Below are 20,725 nucleotides of genomic sequence, written 5' to 3'. Positions count from 1 at the left end.
TCCATCATACAGACTTTGTTAGCAATATTTCTTTTTTAACGGTATAAACTTTATATAAAGCACTTCACCACACAATTCGTGTCTCCTATATTTCTTTTAGAGTTGCCGATACTCTGCTAATAAAATAATAATGTTGATCCAAATTAGCTAGAGGGAATTTACTCCATTTTATTATCCGATGTTTATGCATCACAATGTGGCCAATGTTATGGCACAACTTTATTGGGCTTACCTTACTATTTTTTTCAAATCTCCTCAAAATATAAAGGTTTTATTACGCTGTCAATACTAAATTAATAAATTTTATTGGACCTCATATAATTATAGCATTGGGATTATAAAAGTGAACGATTAAGTCAGAAATACTTACTTAAGCTATGAATGCTCTCGATGTGTTGTTTGAAATTCAATGTGAATTTTTGGAAGGGACTGGTAATGCACGTGTAATTTAAGAAGAAATTATGGATTTTATCTTTCATCTCAAAAATTTTAATATATTTTAGTGGCCAAGATGCATCGTATTGCGATGAATGAAACCTATTATGACGCGGTTATCCATTATGTTATAGGTTTCTTTTCTACCTCTCTTCCCAAAGCCAAATTTTGCTCTGCATTTGTTCCAATAAGCTAAGTGGTGATAGATACGATGAGTAGGACATGAAATTCTCGGAAACAATAGCTCTATGATGAAAGCAATAATTATTCAGTCTCTAAAATTTAATCTATGAAAGTTGCATGTGCTTTTTTTGCAGTAGATACACCTAGTACATGATACTTTAATAATTGACATTAAGCTTTCTTCCGCAAATATTTTAAGTCTGCAAGATGACTTTCGTAAGAATTTTATGGAGTATACTTTTCGATTTTAATTCCATACCAAAATTTCTATCTCAATCAGTAATGCTCAATTTTCGATGTGTACGAGTGATCTCGCACTTGCAACACATGCATGAGAATCCATAACTCAATCACATTTCAATAGCAGCTTATTCGTCGGCAAAAGAATGTACTTGATGCCGATGATGCACCAGCTATTCCAGCACAATCTCGCATCTGACAATCCAAGTGAACTATATCCTTTTACATAATTTTTGATCACACTCTATTCCTCTAGGAAATTCTTTTTCGTAGTATACTGATATTAAAATAATACAGTTGATTATTAATAAATATTTTTACCGTAGCGGGTAATCTCTGCCAAAACTAATTTCTTTTGCATTTTCTCCAGTATATAGATTCATGAGCACAGATCGAAAATAAACAAATATTTTCATCGGTTTTTCTTTCGTATTTTCATGCATATTGAAGTTCAACTAGATTTAATCTCAATTTATATTACATGTGTTTATAACACGCTTATGTTATGTTCTTCTAAATTAACCACATTAGTGAATTTCACTATGTTTCAATATTTTTCGATCAAACAATATTATCGAGATCGCAAATTTTACTCAATTTGAAAATCGGAATGCAGATTCAAATTATTACTTATTTTAATGAAGCCATGTATAAGAATCTTAACTTATAGTAGATAAAACTCGACTACGAGGACTATTTATGATTTGTCAATGCTAAATATCACCAATCGATTTTTTCGATAACTTTCGAGTGGCCTTGCTTAATGCAAAGTTCCGTATGGGAATGTTGATGTGCAAAATGGTTTGATATCCCTGCCCTGTCCATGATAAGATGAAATCCATGCGTAGAAATGTTTATACTCGGCTTATTAAGTTAAATAGGATAACAACCATGCTGATAATTTTAATGCAGCGCCGTGCCATCATCTCTTGTGAATAGAATTATATGAATAATAACTTTGCAAAAAATCGATGTTTAATTTTTAACTGATCGAAATTTGGCAACAAGTTGTTGCTTTTCAATTATTATTAACTCTCATAGTCAACTGCTTTAAATAGAGAGAATATGAAACCCGAAATGATATATAGGTTCCTGAAAGTTTGCTTGTTTCAGTATTTGTATGCCTGAATTCTTACCTGTTCCCATAGCTTGAAATTTCACTTGTATTGATGGAAACAAGCAGCATTGTAAAAAGAGGAAGGGCGAGTTAATTAAATCATTAAAATGTGGCATAAAATTTGATGCACAGTTTATTCAAAGTCCGAAAATTGAATTGAATTTAATCAAATCCGGTATTTAAATCAGGATTCCACGATACATGCGAATTAGATGAAACTTTCGCTTGTGAGAATGAGTCTTTAATTTATTAACTGGATTCTGGAAGACGAGATTTTAGATGAAGGGATGAGGGATAACTCCATTCGGGAAGACGGGATTCGTGATGAGAAGATTTAGAGAGACGAGATTCAGGTTGACAAAATCTGGAACACGATGTTGACGATGACTGCTTTCATGATGCCAATATTTCGGGATGAAAGTGTATTTAGGGCGACGAGATTTGGAGTGACGGCTCTAGGGACGAAAAGACTGCCTAATATTAGAGATTATATATCACGGGCAACACGGATTCGCACAAACCTGGAGCAAGTTCGCACATATAACTTTAGAAATTTTTAATAAGTTTGAAAAAATTCACTTCCAGTTCCGGACATAGCGGAAGAATCTCTACAGATGCAGGACAAATCAATTATTCATTTTCGGTACATCTTGGACAAAGTTCTAACAATTCTCAGGCGTATTCTGGAAAAATTTCTGACACATCCCTGAAAAATCAGAAACAAAGGTTGAACAAAATTCGAGCATAGTTCTGTCATATTTCGCATAAATCCCGAGCTGCGCTGGGTTTGAAAGTTGGTTAACTGAAGTCCAATTTCAAGTAAAATCAAGTAGAAAGAAAAGGGGATAATTATATGCATGTGTATTTACTTCAGGTTGTTATGCAGATTCCACCAAATTAATTTTGCGTGAATGCAGAGGTGTCCATCCTCCGGTGGTAGCAAAAATGCTATTAAAGTTGTAGTTATTCTGGTCCTTGCAATCCATGAAGCCCGCGCCGAGAACGAACAGGAAGGCCTCCACCCATGCAGGATCTGGGCTAGAGCAAGAAAAGGGATTTGACGTGGCTTGCATATCCAGCAGGATATTTGTGAACGTGTTGAAGAGCATCTAGCTATGTGGCCACAAGTCTGAATGTAAATTGCGTAATCGGTGTTCCCAGGAGTTGAGTAAAGCATGATGGCCGTAGCGAAGCCTGGAAAGATGGACTGAATATGTTGTGGGTATTAGTTGTTCGTATGCGCTGCTGATATATGTTTGTATTTAAAAACTTTTCGCGGTAATTTGAAACATGTCTTGCAAAACTTGCTGAATGCCTGGAATGAATGCATGTTGTAAAGAATCTTCTACGAGATTCCCTAATTCGTAGAGGAAAGTAATTGAATACGCGATTTTCGAGATAATTATTAAACGGTTTCTGGAAATAAATAGACGAAGCGTGGTATCAGAGACAAACCAATAAAATCTAAATCATACAATATTCATATTTTAAGAAAATCAGATTTTTACAAAATAGAACGTAATTTAGTCCTACCAAATTACTGGTTTTTCGGCAAAGGCAATAAAGCTGAGCTGACAGACAAATCACTGCTGAGTTTGCTGGTACAGGTAAACTCTTGCTTTAGAGAGTCATACTTGCTTTAAACACGTGTATTGTTATAATGATCATGCATGTGAGAGTACTTTGGTTTTGCCGAAGGTTCTTCCTGCAAGACAATGACCCAAACTGATTGTGGCCATATACCACTTGTATCAACTATAATCGTTGCCAGATTATCTTGCATGTTGCCATGAACATTTTTTGGCGTACTAAATTATCCAATTATTTTTAATTATAACAAATTAAAAATAAAAACTGTTCATGAATTCGATCGAAAGCTTCCCGTACCTCCTGGAATTGAGTAACTCGCGTACCATTGGTATAGGCGGTTGAAGACTACCAGTAGGCGTACCGGTAATCTTCAAATCCTTCTAGCTCGTATAAAGTTTTCCAATTGGACCGTCGGTAAACTCGTCAGTAATTATCAGCTACAGGGCAAAATTAGGTACCTATGCTGCAGCCAAAGGGAATAAAGTTGCACCGCTGACTTGCTGACAATTCAGCCTTTGTTAATGAACTATAGACCTCAGGACAAGCTACAAGTGGAAGGACAACTATTCAAACGTGTGTGTAATTCAGAGCTATTTATTGTGGTGCTATTTACCAGCGCCATTGAATGTGGTGCTGTTTACCAGCGTTATTGATTGTATTGCTGTTTACTTGGTGTTAACGAATCAAGAAAACGAAACTTTTCAAGCGCTGCCTAGCTGATGCTGTAGATACGATGGGCTGGAGAAATGTTGCCACAAGTGGTGGTACAACTATTCAAACATGTATGTATTTCAGAGCCATTGATTGTAGTCCTGTTGTCGTGGGTATAGTGGCATGGCCCACAGGTTCGGTACAGGGTGACACAAAAAAAACAGAGCTCATAAAAAGTTGAATAATTTCCACAATACTCAAGTAATCCTGTTATTTGTTTCAGATTCATTAAGAAGACGGATTGATCTAAGAGTCTACCACGTGTGAGCTTCGAGATGCCTTGGACTACAGAGCAAAAGACATTTGCAGTTGAGACATATTTAATCTGGAACATATCTTTGAGCGGCTGTAGAACAAAGAGTTTTTGTGGTATAGAATTGAGATTTTGCAGATGTTGGCTACATAGGTTGTACATAATTCCATAGAATTTTTGTTTCAAACTGAATAAAATTTCAGGAGTTATAAGACTTTTAGTGAGCTCTGTTTTTTTTGTGTCACCCTGTACTTAATGAACCACCATTATATTAAAATACTTTATTGCAAAAATTACAGTAAAACATTGCACAAGGAAGAACTCACTCTGGTGGACACATCGAGATATCTGTAAATTGACAAATCTAGTTTCAGCATGACGTCTCACTAGACCCTTGTTGCCGTACTTAAGTCCACTTTCATACTACTCGTTCTTAATCCGCAGTCTCTATTCTCGAATCTAACTTTCTCTAAGAACATTCTTACAATACCAATTCTAATTAATTACAAATTTACAATACCTATATATTTAATAGAAGCTTTATATTACAACAGTAAAATACAATTTACAACAAACCCTCTACACTGTTTACACAGATGAATAATAAATAATAGGGTCTGTCAAACTTCAAATACAGTAATATACTTGCCGAGTGCCGAGCAATCTTTTGTTTAAACATACTGAAAACTAGGTGCAACGCGTGAAACATATCAGGGAGTAAAATTATTCGTAATTCTCAAAACCACAGGTAAAAAATTTCAAATAATAAATTAATTCGCAACTCTTATAACCACGGGTATGAAAAATGTGTCCTAGTTCGAAGAACATGCAGTAATTTAACGATGGATTTTTAGTGACGTATATATCAACAGAGATCTATTCGTGGCATTATATAAATAATATTGAACATAATCTTCGTTACATTAATTAGGTTAGTTACTTTATAATACCTCATAACTTTCTAGATTAGCATCAAGCTAATTCCGGGGCCCGGGAGTCGACTTCGGGACTAGGGAGTTGCTCTCACTAATTAACGAGGATTAAGGTCAATGCTCTCGACCATTCAGTCTCATTCAACTATAAAAGTATCTCCACTCCCGCACCAATAGTAACATAATCAACTAAGTATCTCCCCTCCCACACCAATAGTAACGTAATCAACCAAGTATCTTCCCTCCCGCACCAATAGTAACATAATCAACCAAGTATCTAGGATCCCTTGTGAATCAAGTCACGAAAAATTCAAGAATCGGCAACAAACCATGGGCCTATTTCTTCAGTGCCGACACTTCTATTCTATTCTAATAGTAACATAATCAACCAAGTATCTTTCCTCCCGCACCAATAGTAACATTATCAACCAAGTATCTCCCCTCCCGCACCAATAGTAACATAATCAACAAAAAATTAAACCCGGGAATACTTCGGAAATACTGGTGTTAGGGCAAAGGAATATTATTCAACTTTTATGTAGAAGTTGGAACCTTTAAGAATGTTGGAAGACGAACAATTGCACATCTAAATAGATATTCAAAACTAAACCCTTTATTTACATGCTCCGAGCCCAAATCCTCATCAACAATGGATGATGCATAAAACGCTCGGTAAAACAGGTCCTCAATACCCTAAGAGGTTTCATCATAGTAGTATTCTGATTTTGTTGGCATGCATTCTGAATTTTCCTCATCTTTTTGCTGCACTTGCTGATGGGTGGAGTTTTGGGGAGCCAAGCGTCACAGTATAATTTTCAAACCAATTGAAGTCACATAATGGGATGGATGGTTAGTCTTCGTGCATTCTTTCAAAGATATGAATTGCCTGAAGGAAATCACATCTTCGTTTGAGGCTGAGCAAGTTGACCGGGCGCTTCCTAAGAAAAATTTTAACTCTCCTCATTTTCCTGCCTCAATTAATGGGATCAGACTTGGGGTGCAGTTCCCGTTGGGATACAAATGATATAATCATTTTAAACGTGGTGGTCTTAGTCTGAATTAGCCAGTGATTTTGTAATGTGTTTATCTGTTGGATTTCTTGTTGTGTTCGTCGTGAGCAATGTCCTGCGGTAATTTTTCTGTTATGTAGTCTGTGACTGCCATGTATTCTGTTTTCGTAATGGTGGTGGAAGGTCGTGGATGAAGGATCTGTAGAGAAAAGGTAAGAGAGAAGCCCCCCTTGGAACAACTGAGTAAGTTTTAATTACTGGTCTATGCGGTTACACATTCAGATGAATGATGTGAGGTAATCGGTATAATTTTTGCGATTACGAGTGGAGTTTGAGTTACTTTATCTTGCGTTGGAGTTCGCTGGGTCATATCTCTGCGAAGGCTTGGGTCAACCGTGAGGTGTTCATATAATTAGTTATCGAATATTTCGTCTATAAGCTATCCGTGAATGCCTAATTATGAAAAAATGTAAAGTTTTGTATTTTGTGTTATGAGTTGTTTTGTTTGTTATTGAGTGGAGGAAAAAACGTTTAGGGGATAGAATGATTGAATATCAATATTAGGTAACGTGTCATGTTTTTGGGGAGGTTTTTCAGTATGAGGGTTGTGATGCTAGTGGTGCCAGGTTCTGTTTATCAGAATATTTTAAACCTGTGATATGGATCTACATTGGTTTTGAGTGGGAAGTCCACTGAGTGGAGTCGGGTGAGGTTTCCGCTGTCGGGTGGGTGATGAGATACATGTTTTAGTTTACGTGGTCCTGGAAAAATCGTTTTTTAACACTTTTTGTTTGAGGCGGAACTACTCGCGTATGTCTGTAATTTGCTTATAGAATAGAATAGAAGTGTCGGCGTTGAAGAAATAGGCCCATGGCCTGTTGCCGATTCTTGAATTTTTCGTGACTTGATTCACAAGGGATCCGGCCTTTGGAACCCGATCTTTCCATAACTGACGATTGATTGAGATAGCTGCTGGACTTATTGCCTGCTCCGTAATTTGCTAGGTTGTAAAAGGTGTCAGGGTAGAGGGGGTAGCTTGGCCACAGAAACAAGGGCTCTATTGTTCTACGCTGGCGGGGCAGTGCTGCACGTTGCCCTCGCCTGGCCTGTTTGCGTCCCTCGCTGACTCTTGATCGCGTTATTTCAGATGGAAACACTTTTACTATAGGTTTTTTTTCTATTTGCACTCTATTTTACTGACTTCACTGAAAATTCAGTCATTCACTGACACGGATCATAAAAAAATGCAAAAAGAGTTCCGAAAACGGCACAGTTAAAGTTAAAAGTTGAAAATCTGGGACCGCAAAACACGAGCGTCCGCTCTCGACCACGGCTGAAACTTGACTAAAAAAAAAAAAAATGTGGAACGCTTCACGATTTTGCGTGTCATCCTTGCGCAGGGGCCATGCTAATCTTCTCTGTATCGTTCCAATTTTAGTATATGTACCGCCGAAGCAGGTACATACGCGTGGTTTAAAATTTTAATACAGTATCTCGGAAATTTCCAGTGATACATACGCTATATTCTAATACAAATTACCTTTTATAACGATATTTGTTCATGATACAGACACTGTGGATTATTTCCCTGACATATTCCGTCTTTAATACTTATGGCACGCGATAGGCTGGGAGAAAAATTCATTAATCATTCATATCACTTGCCTTAACTACTATAGAATTAACGATGATCACTTCGCAATCTTTGAAAACCCTTTTCGAGATATCCAGATACCTTTAAATTTTAATTAATAATTATTTACTTTCTGACATAGATCATATATGTTATTGGTGTTCGCAGCGGAGAGTCATTCACGATTTTACTCTGAGTAAATATTTAAATCGAACAAATGACTGGGACTTTCGCACCCCGACGCAAATGCGTGTCACCGGAAGGAAGCGATGCTAAACGTAAGCCACCAACAGGAAGCTTCGCTCATGCAACGTTTATGTGAGTATATTTCAATGATTACCCTAAATACATGATACTAGGAACAATTATAAATTGATTATATTGAGGCAATTTACAGATATTTGATTTGATATTCGATCAGAGCAGCGATTTACATGGGTATCGTAAGATGGGGTAACATTGGCCCAAATTTAACTTTTTCTTGGAGTTTTATCAGCTCAATATATCATTACCGTGATTATATATAATTTTCTATGTATCATAATGTCCTAATGTGTAAACAAACTTTCAATTATTTTAATGAAGAACATTGTGGCGCAAAGTGTGTAAAAAGCCGTTTAACATCACATACCTCCATATTTCTCTTACTTGGAACTGGTTCCTCTTCGATGATTTATCTTCTGACTAACATCTGCCCAGACGTCGAGCAATTTTGTTTCTCTGGCCAGCCCGAAAACTCACTGAATGTCCTTCTTCATTGCATTCAACTGAATGTCCTTCTTCATTGCATTCAACTGAATGTCTTTCTTCAGACAAGCCCACAACTTCGCCAGGAAGTTTCTGTCCATTATGTTTAACATCCCCGAAGTTATCAACGGTAAAGTCTTCAGGTTTCAATTCAGCTTGTGTGTATTCATTATTAGGCCTGTGAACAGGTACATGTCTGCTTCTCCATGTATTATTTCTTTCAGATACGAAATGGTTGCGCTTTGGCCATCAGATTCTGATATCATCTCAACACCATATATAGCCGCATAAAACTTTCACTGTTTTTTTTTATTTCTTCAAAACATAAATGATACATTGATTTGTTTAAATCTTTGGGCTAAAGTTTCTACAATTCTGGACGAAAGTGGTCATGAAATGGTAAATAACTTGTGTAGCAACCTAAACTCTAGGGTGGGAACTTTTTTCAACTTTTTGGAGTTCGGTTTCGCAATTATAGTGCGGAAGAGTTGTGGATGTGTAATGAAACGATGTGTGCAAAATTCAAGACCCCTCGGCTGATTTCTCCACGATTCGACGGTCGTTTAAATAAAAAAAATGAATAACTAGCAAATTCATGAAAATTTTCCCTAAAATTCAGATAGTCTTTTTAGTGGTCGCAATGGGCAAAAATCCTCATAAAATCATCTTAAGTATATATGTTCCAAGTTTCAGAGCTCTACCTTACCGCCTTCTTTATTAGAGAATCATAAGAAAGCACGAGGGTAAAGCATATATATATGAATATATTTTACACTATAACCAAAGATACAAATTTTGGCGCTACTTGAGGGTCGCAATAGGTAAAAAATCATATAATTTTTAGAGCTCTAATATTATCATCTTATGGTCATGGGATTATTAGGATTTTTTTAATGATGATTTTTGCCTATTATGACCTCTAAAAAGGCTATCTGAATTTTTGGAAAAATTTTCATGAATATACTAGTTCTTCGTATTTTTAAAATTTAGAACGACCCTCGAATCGTGGAAAAATCAACCTAGGGGTCTAGAATTTTGATCACGTCGTTTCTTTGCACATCCACAACTTTTCCGCACTATTGCGAAACCGAACTCCAAAAAATTTAAAAAACGCTTCACCCTGCTAAACACTCCAAAAGTACTTGAAGCAATAGAGTACATAATATTATTACGCACTCAAATTTTATATGCTCACATAATTAGTGTTTATAAGTAAAAGTTTGGTGTACACAAATTTCATTATTTATCCAGGAGATGAAGCTGCACTGAAGTGTTGGAGAAAAATGGAGGTACACCCAAAAATAATAAACAATAAAAACAGAAGTAGTTCTACCTATCCAGTTATGCATAAACTAGACCGATAACTCGTCAAATGATCATTCCACAGCATAACAAAACTTCTTCTAACTGTGGGCCAAACTTTTGAAACTCCAAATCCAAAGTTACCCCTTCTAACGGTACTAATGATTTTTAAGTGACACGTAACTGCCCGGTCTATTATACGCTTGCGGTAGAAGAAAGGTTAGGTGTTTTAATAGGTTAACAAACTATTGTTGGGGACCGTCTGCATGGGTCGGGAAAAAGTCCTGTATATACTGAAATTTCATACACATCTGTAAACGAGTAAAAGAACAAGTATTATTGCTTCTGTGAATTTTTTGAAAAAAATAAGAGAAAACCTGAAATTCGTTGAAAACGGCAAAAAGTATATCTCTCAATATATCAACGTATATCTCTCAATGCTAAATCTTCAAATTATAGGAGGATATAGATTTTAAAGATGGCGGATTTTAGAAATTTCAATTATTCGATTCCCTATCAAAGTTTTTGGGGTGGTTAGCTTTAGACGACTTGACGACTTTAGCTCGCCCGGCGAGTAAATTAGCAGCTCTACCGTATGTCCGCTTTACGCTCTGGCTGTACGAGCGAAATAAGCGTCAGATTAGAATCCGGTCATAAACCTAGAAAGCTTGGGGGCGTTCGTGGTGCGCACGTATTTTGCACCTGATAGCTTCGGCACGGACACCGCCGAATTTGAAAAGTGCATAAAAAAATTCCCCCCCCTTCCTCCAATACTGGGGGAAAGGAGACATTCGAATTACTTTACTCCATATGTAAAGGTGTTGGACAAAATTAAGGAAACACTTGATATTTTGATATCATAATTTTTAACGTGTTATAATCAATGAAAACGTGACTTATTTTGTTATTGTTTATTGTTGCTAATTGATATTTTATGCACAGCTATTTTTAGTAAATTTTTTATGTCTAAAACCTCACTTATAACCTGTAAATGGCCAACCTCTCTGACTTTCAAAGAGGCCAAATTGTTGGTGCCCGTATGGCAGGTGCTAGTGTGACTGAAACTTCCCGAATGCTTGACTTTCCTATAGAGGTACTGTTTTAAAAGTAATTACTTTTGTAAAGTATCTAATATTATATATATATCATCTTCATGGTCAGGGGAAAAAGGACTTTATTCATAACAAATTAGCCCGAGAGTTTCACAGTAACAAAAGTTTCTTTAAACTGACCCTCGGACCATCGACAATGTGTCTCATAAATAAAGGATGTTTTAAGGGTGATTGAGCGATAATTTTTGGTTACAAAATAATAAGTTAACAATAAAAGATCAAATGAGGTAGTATATTAGAACTAAAACTCGAGTAACCCTCAATTCATTAATTTATGCTCATTGTATATTCTACTATAATATTATAATATGCCTTGCCTGACATCATAAAATTGCAATCATTGTTCATAATTATTGGACTTATTGGAATAGTTGAAAATTTTCAGCAGACATACATTTCAAGAGCTTTGCTAGCATTAAGGTCACACATAACTAATAGCTTGGAAACTGAAAAACCCGACCAAAAATAGTTGCAATTATTTACAAATTATTAATGAAATAATAGAAAATAACTCTTAATTTCTACAATCTTGTAAGGTGGCTGATTCCGCTGCTGCGAAAGGGTCTCGCTAAGGACCTCACCTCGGATGATCTGTACGCAATCGATGATTCAGAGGCCTCGGAAATTCTTACCAACAACATGGAAAAGTAATTTCAGTGCATAATACGACATAAGTGTGTAATCAAAGTTTGCCTTTCAACCTAACCATAAAAAATGGCATTATAGGTTTAAAAATTTCTTTCAGATTCAGAAGGAGACTTTTTCCTTTAGTCCGTTCTTGCGTACGTCAGAAGTAAAAATTCTTAAAACGTAATGACTGCTATTGAACAGCAGGAAGTTCATTTTACGAAGCTAAGCTTAGAAGAAAGATGGGTGTTGAGGGAAGCAAGGTATTAATAGATGCAAGGTGTCAATAGATGCACTGCGTCAATAAATGCGAGGTATCAATAGATACAAGGTTTCAATAGGTGCAGGGAACATTTGTGGGCTTATAGTATGGAACGTTTGACCAATAAATCATGTTCACTTCAGCAAAGAAAGTGTACAAAGATTTACACATTACGCGGAAGTCGGTAAGGAAAAGCTAATTCAACCACTGTATTTCAAGACGAATCTGTATAGATTTAATCGCTACCTGATGAAACAATATTGGAATAACCTGTTCTGCCACAGATTTTGGGAAGTAGAGGCATCGAGACCTAAACCCCGGTATGCGCGGGCTCTCATGCGCTACTTTGGTGGCAGCTGTTTCAGAGCAGGTCTCTGCGCAACGTTCGCTGAGTGCATCTTTAAGTAAGAAATATGGTTTCTAATAAATATGCATCGCCAATTATATTACATTCTATGACCTCACTATTACATTATTTACGATTTTTCATTTTCTATTATATTCGTCTCAATTCTATTTTAATTCATTCCATTCTACTCTACTATTCAACATTCTATTCTACTAAAATTCTTCTCCATTCTATTCTACTCTATTATAAATCTCTATTTTTTACTCCATTCTTTATAATCATCTATTGTAGTAAACAAATAAGGAAGAAATACAGGAGTTGGTGATCATTATGCATTATGCTACAGGAGTGCTAGCGCATTATGCTCTACGTGTGGATCGTTTTAAGAGTTCTAAAATATCGTTTACGTTTATTTTGTTGTATATTAATGTTCCTTGGTCAAGTGCAAAATAAAATAATTGCCGTAAACCTAAATGATTCTTCGAAAAAACTCGCAGAATCGCGCAGCCGGTGTTACTTGGTCAGCTGCTCCGCCACCTGGGCGGCGTGCAGGGCTACGAGGAAGTGTGGAAGGGCTGGGCGTTCGGAACAGGTATCATCCTCTGCTCGCTCCTCTACCTCTTCACTTTTTACTACCACAGTTTTAACGTCCGCAATATTGGCATGAAGATGAGGATTGCCAGTTGTGGTCTCATCTACAGAAAAGTTTGTAATTTTATTGCTTAGAGACAGAAAATATCGTTCCAAATGGTTTATTAGCCTCATTGCTTTCGGAAAAATTCACGTCTTCAATACCGTTTCAGATTGTGTGTGTTGCAATAAGGTTATTTTATCTATGCATTTGTGAGAGAGTTTTTATTGTTTGTCACGCATGAATTTTTGATGTTCAATTATTTTCAGTGTAAATAAAACTTATCAGTTATTTGTCAGTTTTAGAAACACGTAGTTTGATGAATGCAAATTGCGTATAAGTTGAGAGCTAGGACACTTGAAATATATTCATTTTGATCGAAGACGAAATATTAAGGCCATCACTATTGCGGAAATTTTACAACATAATCATCAAGATATAAAATTACCTCTCCAAGCAACAGTATGTACTGAGAGGTTTGACGAAAACACGAACGTAAAACTAAAACTCAACATTTGTCAACAATTAGTTCAATTGCTTCGTGTTAGAAGAGAATATTTTAATTTTACTTTCGTAAAATAATTTTCGCATTGAACTTTCAAAAAATGTATAGTAATAATTTGATTTTAATAATATTTGAAAACGAAGAATTTCGTGATATTAAGTGGTAATTTTACTAGTATAATGTTTTCTTCAAACTTCAAACTGAATAATATTATAATATCCATAATTTATCGGTTAGTTATACTGACATATTTTTATTTAATTTACAGTCGTTGCGACTGAGCCAGTCCGCCCTTGCCAACTCAACTGTAGGAAAAATAGTGAACCTCCTTTCCAACGACGTGCAAAGATTCGATACAGCTCTCATTTTTTTCGATTATTTATGGATTGCTCCATTGCAGGTTGGCATTAAATAGTTTTACTTAAAGACTCATTACTCCATTGTTATCCCAATCAATAAAAGAGCACAACCATAGTTGAAAATCAATGGACTTGTTTTCCACTACCGTCAGGCTTTATGGCTTCTAATTTCATAAGATGAAAATAATGACTTAATCAAGAGTAACACTTTAACATACGGATATTCTTAGTTTTCCCATCTCCGTTCTGGCTCGCGTGCAGTTATGCTTGGTGATGGTAGTGCTCTCCCACATGTTTGGACCAACGGCATTGACGGGATTAATTCTTCTCATCATCCTCATACCTCTTCAGTGTGAGTATTATATTGGTCATGAACATAACCAGAATTTGTTACGATGAGGGAAAATGAATGCACGGTAATAATAATCAAATAAACAGATGCATGGATCGTTAATTTCTAATCTTAGTGGCTTCCTGAAAAGACGATGTCACTTAGAACGGTTCAGCATTAGTTTCCACCTCTTGTCATGTCGAGTTCTCTAAGTGAAAGAGGAAGTTCGACCATTCTAGGATCGTTTCGTTGGTTTCAACTGTGAATGAACAAACAAGTTGCAATTATCCAGGAAATGAGAACAATAAACATAAAAAATAAATACACACTAGAAACACCGGCGTGGTTATAGTAAATAAATGTCGGATAATAAGATATATACGGGTTTATTCTAAATGATGGATCCAATTTAGTAAATTCGTATTGATTTAAGTATAAATAAAAAATGAATAATTTATACAAGAATGAAAAAAACCTTCGAAATAATTTTTGAAGGATTTTTTCAATGTTTGATATGTCTCCCTTGTGCTGCACGGCTATCATCTAAACGGGAGCCAAACTCGTCCCACATACGCATATATGAGGTTCTGGCTCTGCCCTTTTGGCCACCAAGATCACCTGATCGCACCCCATGTGACAATTACTTGCTGGGTTACGTCAAGGAAGCTGTTTAAATCCTGCCTCTACCAGCAACATTCAACTTTGCACGAGCAAAGATGCTTCATGGGAAAGTACATGACTACCTTAGGCTACATGGGGCGTGTCTTTGCGCGACTGCGTCAAATGATTGCGCAGCACACGGACGACCGCGTGAGCATCCAGAACGTGATCATCAACGCCATCAAGGTCATCAAAATGTTTGCTTGGGAGCATCGCTTCATCTCACTCGTTTCTGAGGCTAGGAAGTGAGTAATCAACATAAACTTTGTCTCACACCTTGTTGCATCGAATGTTTAGTAGGTTCACTTCAATCTCTGAGGTATCCAACATAAGGTCAATAATTCTCATCAGAAATTAACGGTATTTCAAAGTGAATTTATCAGATGAATTATCTCTAAAAATTCCATTATAACCTCAATTCAAAACCTTTTGGCAGGATATTCAGGATTCATCCCTAAAATTCGTACCTTAATGGTCGGATTATCACTGTATGTACCTCCTTAATAATCTTAAGTTCTTCAGCAGCCAATGTGGCCAATTCTCAGAAGCCTTACAAATTGTATAATAATTTGGTATTAAACTGAATTTATGTTTTACAAGTTGAGACCGAGGCTAGGTAGCGATGTGATGCTCCAAAAATGCTTCCATGAGACTTACATTGAGAGAAGTCAGAATTTTTGCATTTCTAGAGTGCTTATATCATCATTAAATTTAATTCAGTACGGCTTGATAAGATGATTCCAAGCCCTAGAGATGATAGAAACTCTAAAGTCGAAAAACATTGCATCAGGTGGTAATTTATTTACTTTTTATTGTGGGCGTACATGAAATCTTAGGTTCATTCGTCACCATGTTATTATTAATTAAGATTTTCGCAATTGAATTTTTGTCAGCATTCAACTATTCTGGGCGAATTGATGAAGTCGAACGTGTAGGATTTACCTCATTTTCATCAGTAAATAGTCCATCTACGCTGTAATACGAATTACACGAATAGATTGAGTATAAATTTAAAATTGTGTTGCAGATCTTTGCAACCTGATCCAAGTTTAGGTTGTCCATTGCTAAACGGATCAGACTTAATCTTAAGTTATTGAAAAATAGAACTATTTTATACAATGAAAGCAAGTTTAAATATATATTTTTAAATATTTTGACATAGTGAATAAACAAATGATTTTTGCAACTAAATTCGCTTACATGAGCACTCAATTTATTTAAGTGACAAGGAACAGACCGACCACCAAGTTGAAATGATTTTTACAGAAAAGAAATCGGAGTTATCCGTAGCAGCAATCTCCTGAAAGCTGTCAACGAGGCCCTGTTCTTCAGCTCTGCTAAGCTGGCGATCTGTTTGACAGTCATAACCTACGTGCTCACTGGGAGCTTAGTCACCGCTGAAAAAGTATTTAGCTTCCTCGTGGTTCCGCACAATATTAGTTTGGATGGTGGCGGTATCTGCTTGTAAAAAATTTAAACTATTGATTTTTTTCGCATAACTAATATTATTAACAATATGAGAAGTAAGTGAGTTTAGTAAACGAATTAAATTTAAGACACTACTGCAAATCTCATGTATGAAAATATATAAATATTGAACTTAAATATTGAAAAATGATTTCAGTATTACGGAAAGTATACTACTTAAAAATAAAATATGATGATATTATTAGATTTGACAATTTAAGTTTGCTTGATTTTTACTACTAACAGCGCACAACCTTGCTTATTAAGAACATTTATGAGCTTCATGTAAAATCTTCGGTGTTCGTTATTAGAGTCAACTTGCACTGGATGCAGTGTGAACAAAAGTTATTGATATAAAATATACGTAAAATGCTCTGCAAACCCGTTTTTTTTCTCTTCTCAGGTTTTCGTGACAGGCTCTCTGATCAGCAGCGTCGGGGTATTGATGACGTTTTGCCTTCCGGCTGCGATATCTTTTGGGGCGGAAGCGCTGGTGTCGTGCGAAAGACTGCAGGTGATGATGCAATATAGGCTTTGTAGCGATGACAACGTAATTCTGATAATTTCAAATCTTATTCAATGTAACGATTCATTTGATAAATGTCAGGGGATTAGCATGAGAAAATTCGTGGCAGAATTGGGCGAGTTTCAACTTCGAAGAATAATTAATGAAAAGCTTCAGGAAACTGCGATGATTCTGAAATTTATTACTACAAATAAACTGCACGATTTGACTCGTAAAACATCTTGCTGTAGAGAGCGCAGTTTTTTTACTCCACTATATGAGCGCCGTATTTTTACTCCACTATATGAGCGCAGTTTTTTTACTCAGCTATATCAGCGCAGTGTTTTTACTCCACTACATGAGCGCAGTATTTTTAATCCACCATATGAGCGCATTATTTTTACTCTACAATGTGAGCAAAAAATCTCAGACAGCTCCGACAGACGGATTCCATTTCCAGACCAATCACCTGGGCCATCTTTGCTCTGATGTTCTCCTTTAATTTTAAAGACCCATTTATCGGTTTATTTTTTACGAATTTCGACATTCTTCTCTGCGGCGTGCTGATAATAAATTTAGAATAACTGTTTATTTTCCTTGACTCGAGTAGAAATAGGAATTTTTCCAGATTTTAAGACAAGTAGCACATTAAATGAAGTTTTTGATGTTTACCGAAAGTTTTAGATGCATCTATGGGAAACTCATAATAAGGGTTTTTATTTATTTACAATATTTAAACATTTTTCCTAAATGGTAAAAAATAAGTTTTCTATTACTCCTAGCTAGTACTTGTGTTAGTTGATTTGATTCGAATCACATTTTATTTGCGTGGTTGAGGTTTCATCTCTTCAAGAACTTGTTCAACAGGTTAATATGTTGCCTCTTATATTGAAATTTCATGTCTCGTAATCACATAAATTATTCAAGCGGTCCTGCGTCTATAGTGACACCCAAAAAAATTAGTGATCTCTCTGCAATATAAAGCCTAGCAAGGATTTTTAATTATTTACACACAAGTTTCATCGCATTTCAAGCGCGGATATGGCGCGAGAGTGTCTTTTAGATTGTTTTCAAGCCTTCATATTTAGGTTGTGCCTAACTTTGGTTAGTTATCATTTAGGTTAGGTGTGTTTAATTTTTTCACTTGTGATTGAACGCTTAGGCAAATATAGGTTTACATATTAAACATCAAGACCTCTAATATAATATAATATGATATGAAATAATATAATATAATATAATATAATATAATATAATAATAATGATCCTACCTCTGCGAATAAATATTTTGATAACTATTACTCCTTGACAGTAGTACCTCAAATCTCTCTTAAATCACAGTAAATATCTGTTTTGATAGGAAGGTTATTTATAAGTGCCCAGTGTTTGATCCTTAAAATCTTGAATACCAAAGTTTTCAATATCTTACCTGCAGTGAAAACTAAATACTTCAATTATTGTGGCAACATTTAAATGCATACCTGCCATCCCGCGTCCGGGGCGCGCCTATATAGAAACACTTTGTGTGTGCATTTATATATTGGGATCCATAAGGTGAGTATCATTAACGAGCTTAGTTTGTGAGATTTTCAATACATGATGAGCGCAGTTCTGACACCTAATGGGTTCTATAAAAGTCTTTTCTCGCCCAGTATGCGTCCTTGGAATCTTCACTTGGCTTCCGACCTGCGCGTTTGGACTTTATGTAAAAAAATTTAGCCGGAAACTAATATATTCCTGGGACCATAAACCTCAAGACTCCATGCATCGATTGCATCTTAAATTTGCGCTTTCTTGAGATAATATCTAGAACTGGTATTCCTCTGGCGACGGTATAATTCCCAACATAATAACATAACACAACATAACATAACATAGTGATGTCAGCGCTGAAGTGTAGGCCTGATGTGGCCTGTCGCCGATTCTTTTCCTTTTCGTGCCTTGTTCATAGATCTAAACTCGTGTCATTTGACCGGATCTTTTCATGACTGGCGATAGTTTGAATTAGCTACTAGACTTCCACCGGTTCGTTATGGTGCTAGGCATTTCAAATCTGAACACATATTTTTCCATAGCTAGTCTGTTCCATCTAGTCTGTTCTTGAACGCGTTCATACTTGGAGCGCCAACGATGTCATCGGGGAGGCTGTTCCACATGTCGGTGATTCGAAGCGAGAAGAAATTTTGTCGCGTTGAGAAGTTGCAGCGCATTTTTTTTAGTTTATAGCCGTGGCTCCTGGTATTGGTTCTTGTTTCAAATTCTAGTAATCCTTCGGGACCTTGTATAAACCATAAGTATACTTGTATACTTCAATGAGGTCCCCACGCAGACGTCGATAACTGAGGCTTGGAAGCTTCAGAATCTTCAATCTTTCTTCATAAAACTTGCCCTTCAAGCCTGGAATTATCCTTGTTGCACGTCTTTGAACATTCTCTAACAGGATCTGCCGGCAATAAAACCATGTTGTCAATCTGATATGAGATGGTGAGCAGTCAAGTGATCGATAATCCTATCCCTCACAACAGATTCCATTAGCTTACAAACAACACTTTTCAGACTGACAGGGCGATAGTTGCCGGGGCTGCTTTTGTCACCTTTTTTGAACAAAGGTGTTACTTGAGCTTCTTTCCAGTCGGACGGCAAAGTTTCTTCGTTCAAGGTTTTTGAAAGAATATTATCAATGGGCCGGCCAGAACGGTTGCTAATTCTTTGAGCAATCTGGGATGGAAGCCGTCTGGTCCACATGACTTGTTAGGATTTAGAGCTGCCAGGCGCTTGAGAACCTCTTCTTCGTGTATTTCAAAACATGTTAACTTCGAGCCGACTGGGCGCTCCTCAATATCTGGAATACTGTTCAAGTCCTCATCTGCGAACACACTGCTGAAAAACTGATTACGAACGTTAGCCTTGCCCTCATCAGAGGAAATCTTTCGTTGGTCTACTTTCAAATCAGATATACCGTCCTTTGACTCTCACTTCGAACTAGCGTACAAAAAGAAGGCTTTCAAATTCTTTTTTTCATTTTTAGCAATATTTTTTTCGAAGTTTTTCTGAGGAATAATGAGGAACACTCACTATCACTGACGTTGAAGCAGTGATGGCCAATAAATTCGTAACTTTAGGCATTCAGATGAGCAAATGTGTCATGCAATATGTTTATTTGGACGATGGTACATCTGCTCACTTATCCTGGATTGCTCCTGGTAATGATATTTTTTCCCACTCGCCGAGCTATTGCTGAAAGCTCGTAAACGGTTGCTAATTGTGACAGGTTCTATATATACAAATTGAGCAGGAGTTCTTAAAAGAGGCTCTGTAGTTCTTCTGCTCCTTTGAATAATTGGTCCGATTTTTTTACAATTTCTACTGTCTTTCCTCAAGAAATGTAATAAAATAATTCCATTTATGAACAAACTTGATTTAAAAGATGACATTTTCTTCGTTCGAAGAAATAGAGAACGTTGAGAGTTTGCTGAAAAACGCTAGAGAAAACAAAGAACTCTTACGAATCAACTGAGTTTTTGGCTCAGTATTCTTCACTTCTTTTGTCGTCATACGAATCGCACAAAACGGATTCAAAGTCCTGTTTAGCTGCTTGCGTTGGTCGTCCTCATACGACCCTTGATGACTCGATTCAACAAGTTTAGTGGGAAAAAGGACAAAATCACCCTGAAGCACGCTTTTAAATGCCATATCTTCGCGGCACGAGCTGATTTTTTGGAAATGAAGTCATGCACGTACATGTATTAGACCGAGTAGTCGTT

The 20,725-nt window shown here is 36.4% G+C and overlaps 1 protein-coding gene and 1 non-coding gene across 2 annotated transcripts in view; one reads left to right on the top strand and one right to left on the bottom strand.

The window, feature by feature from the left end:
- Positions 1–7,826: 7,826 nt before the first annotated feature.
- LOC125177596 lies at positions 7,827–7,933 on the bottom strand. Its single transcript, XR_007156589.1, has one exon. It is a non-coding gene; the product is annotated as a U6 spliceosomal RNA (small nuclear RNA).
- A 4,145-nt stretch (positions 7,934–12,078) lies between these two features.
- LOC108679040 (ATP-binding cassette sub-family C member 4) overlaps positions 12,079–20,725 on the top strand; it is a 28,134-nt gene continuing 19,487 nt past the window's right edge. Inside the window, exons 1-5 of the mRNA XM_047879606.1 lie at positions 12,079–12,155; positions 13,001–13,208; positions 13,908–14,039; positions 15,020–15,234; positions 16,256–16,394. Of these exons, the coding sequence (XP_047735562.1) occupies positions 12,079–12,155; positions 13,001–13,208; positions 13,908–14,039; positions 15,020–15,234; positions 16,256–16,394 (771 nt within the window). The remainder of the gene's footprint in view (positions 12,156–13,000; positions 13,209–13,907; positions 14,040–15,019; positions 15,235–16,255; positions 16,395–20,725) is intronic.

The sequence above is a fragment of the Hyalella azteca genome, unplaced genomic scaffold (genome assembly GCF_000764305.2).
Source record: "Hyalella azteca isolate HAZT.00-mixed unplaced genomic scaffold, Hazt_2.0.2 contig3397, whole genome shotgun sequence".
Classification (NCBI taxonomy): Eukaryota; Metazoa; Arthropoda; class Malacostraca; order Amphipoda; family Hyalellidae; genus Hyalella; species Hyalella azteca.
Note: the sequence above shows the minus strand (reverse complement) of the source record. Positions and strands in the feature narration are given on the sequence as shown.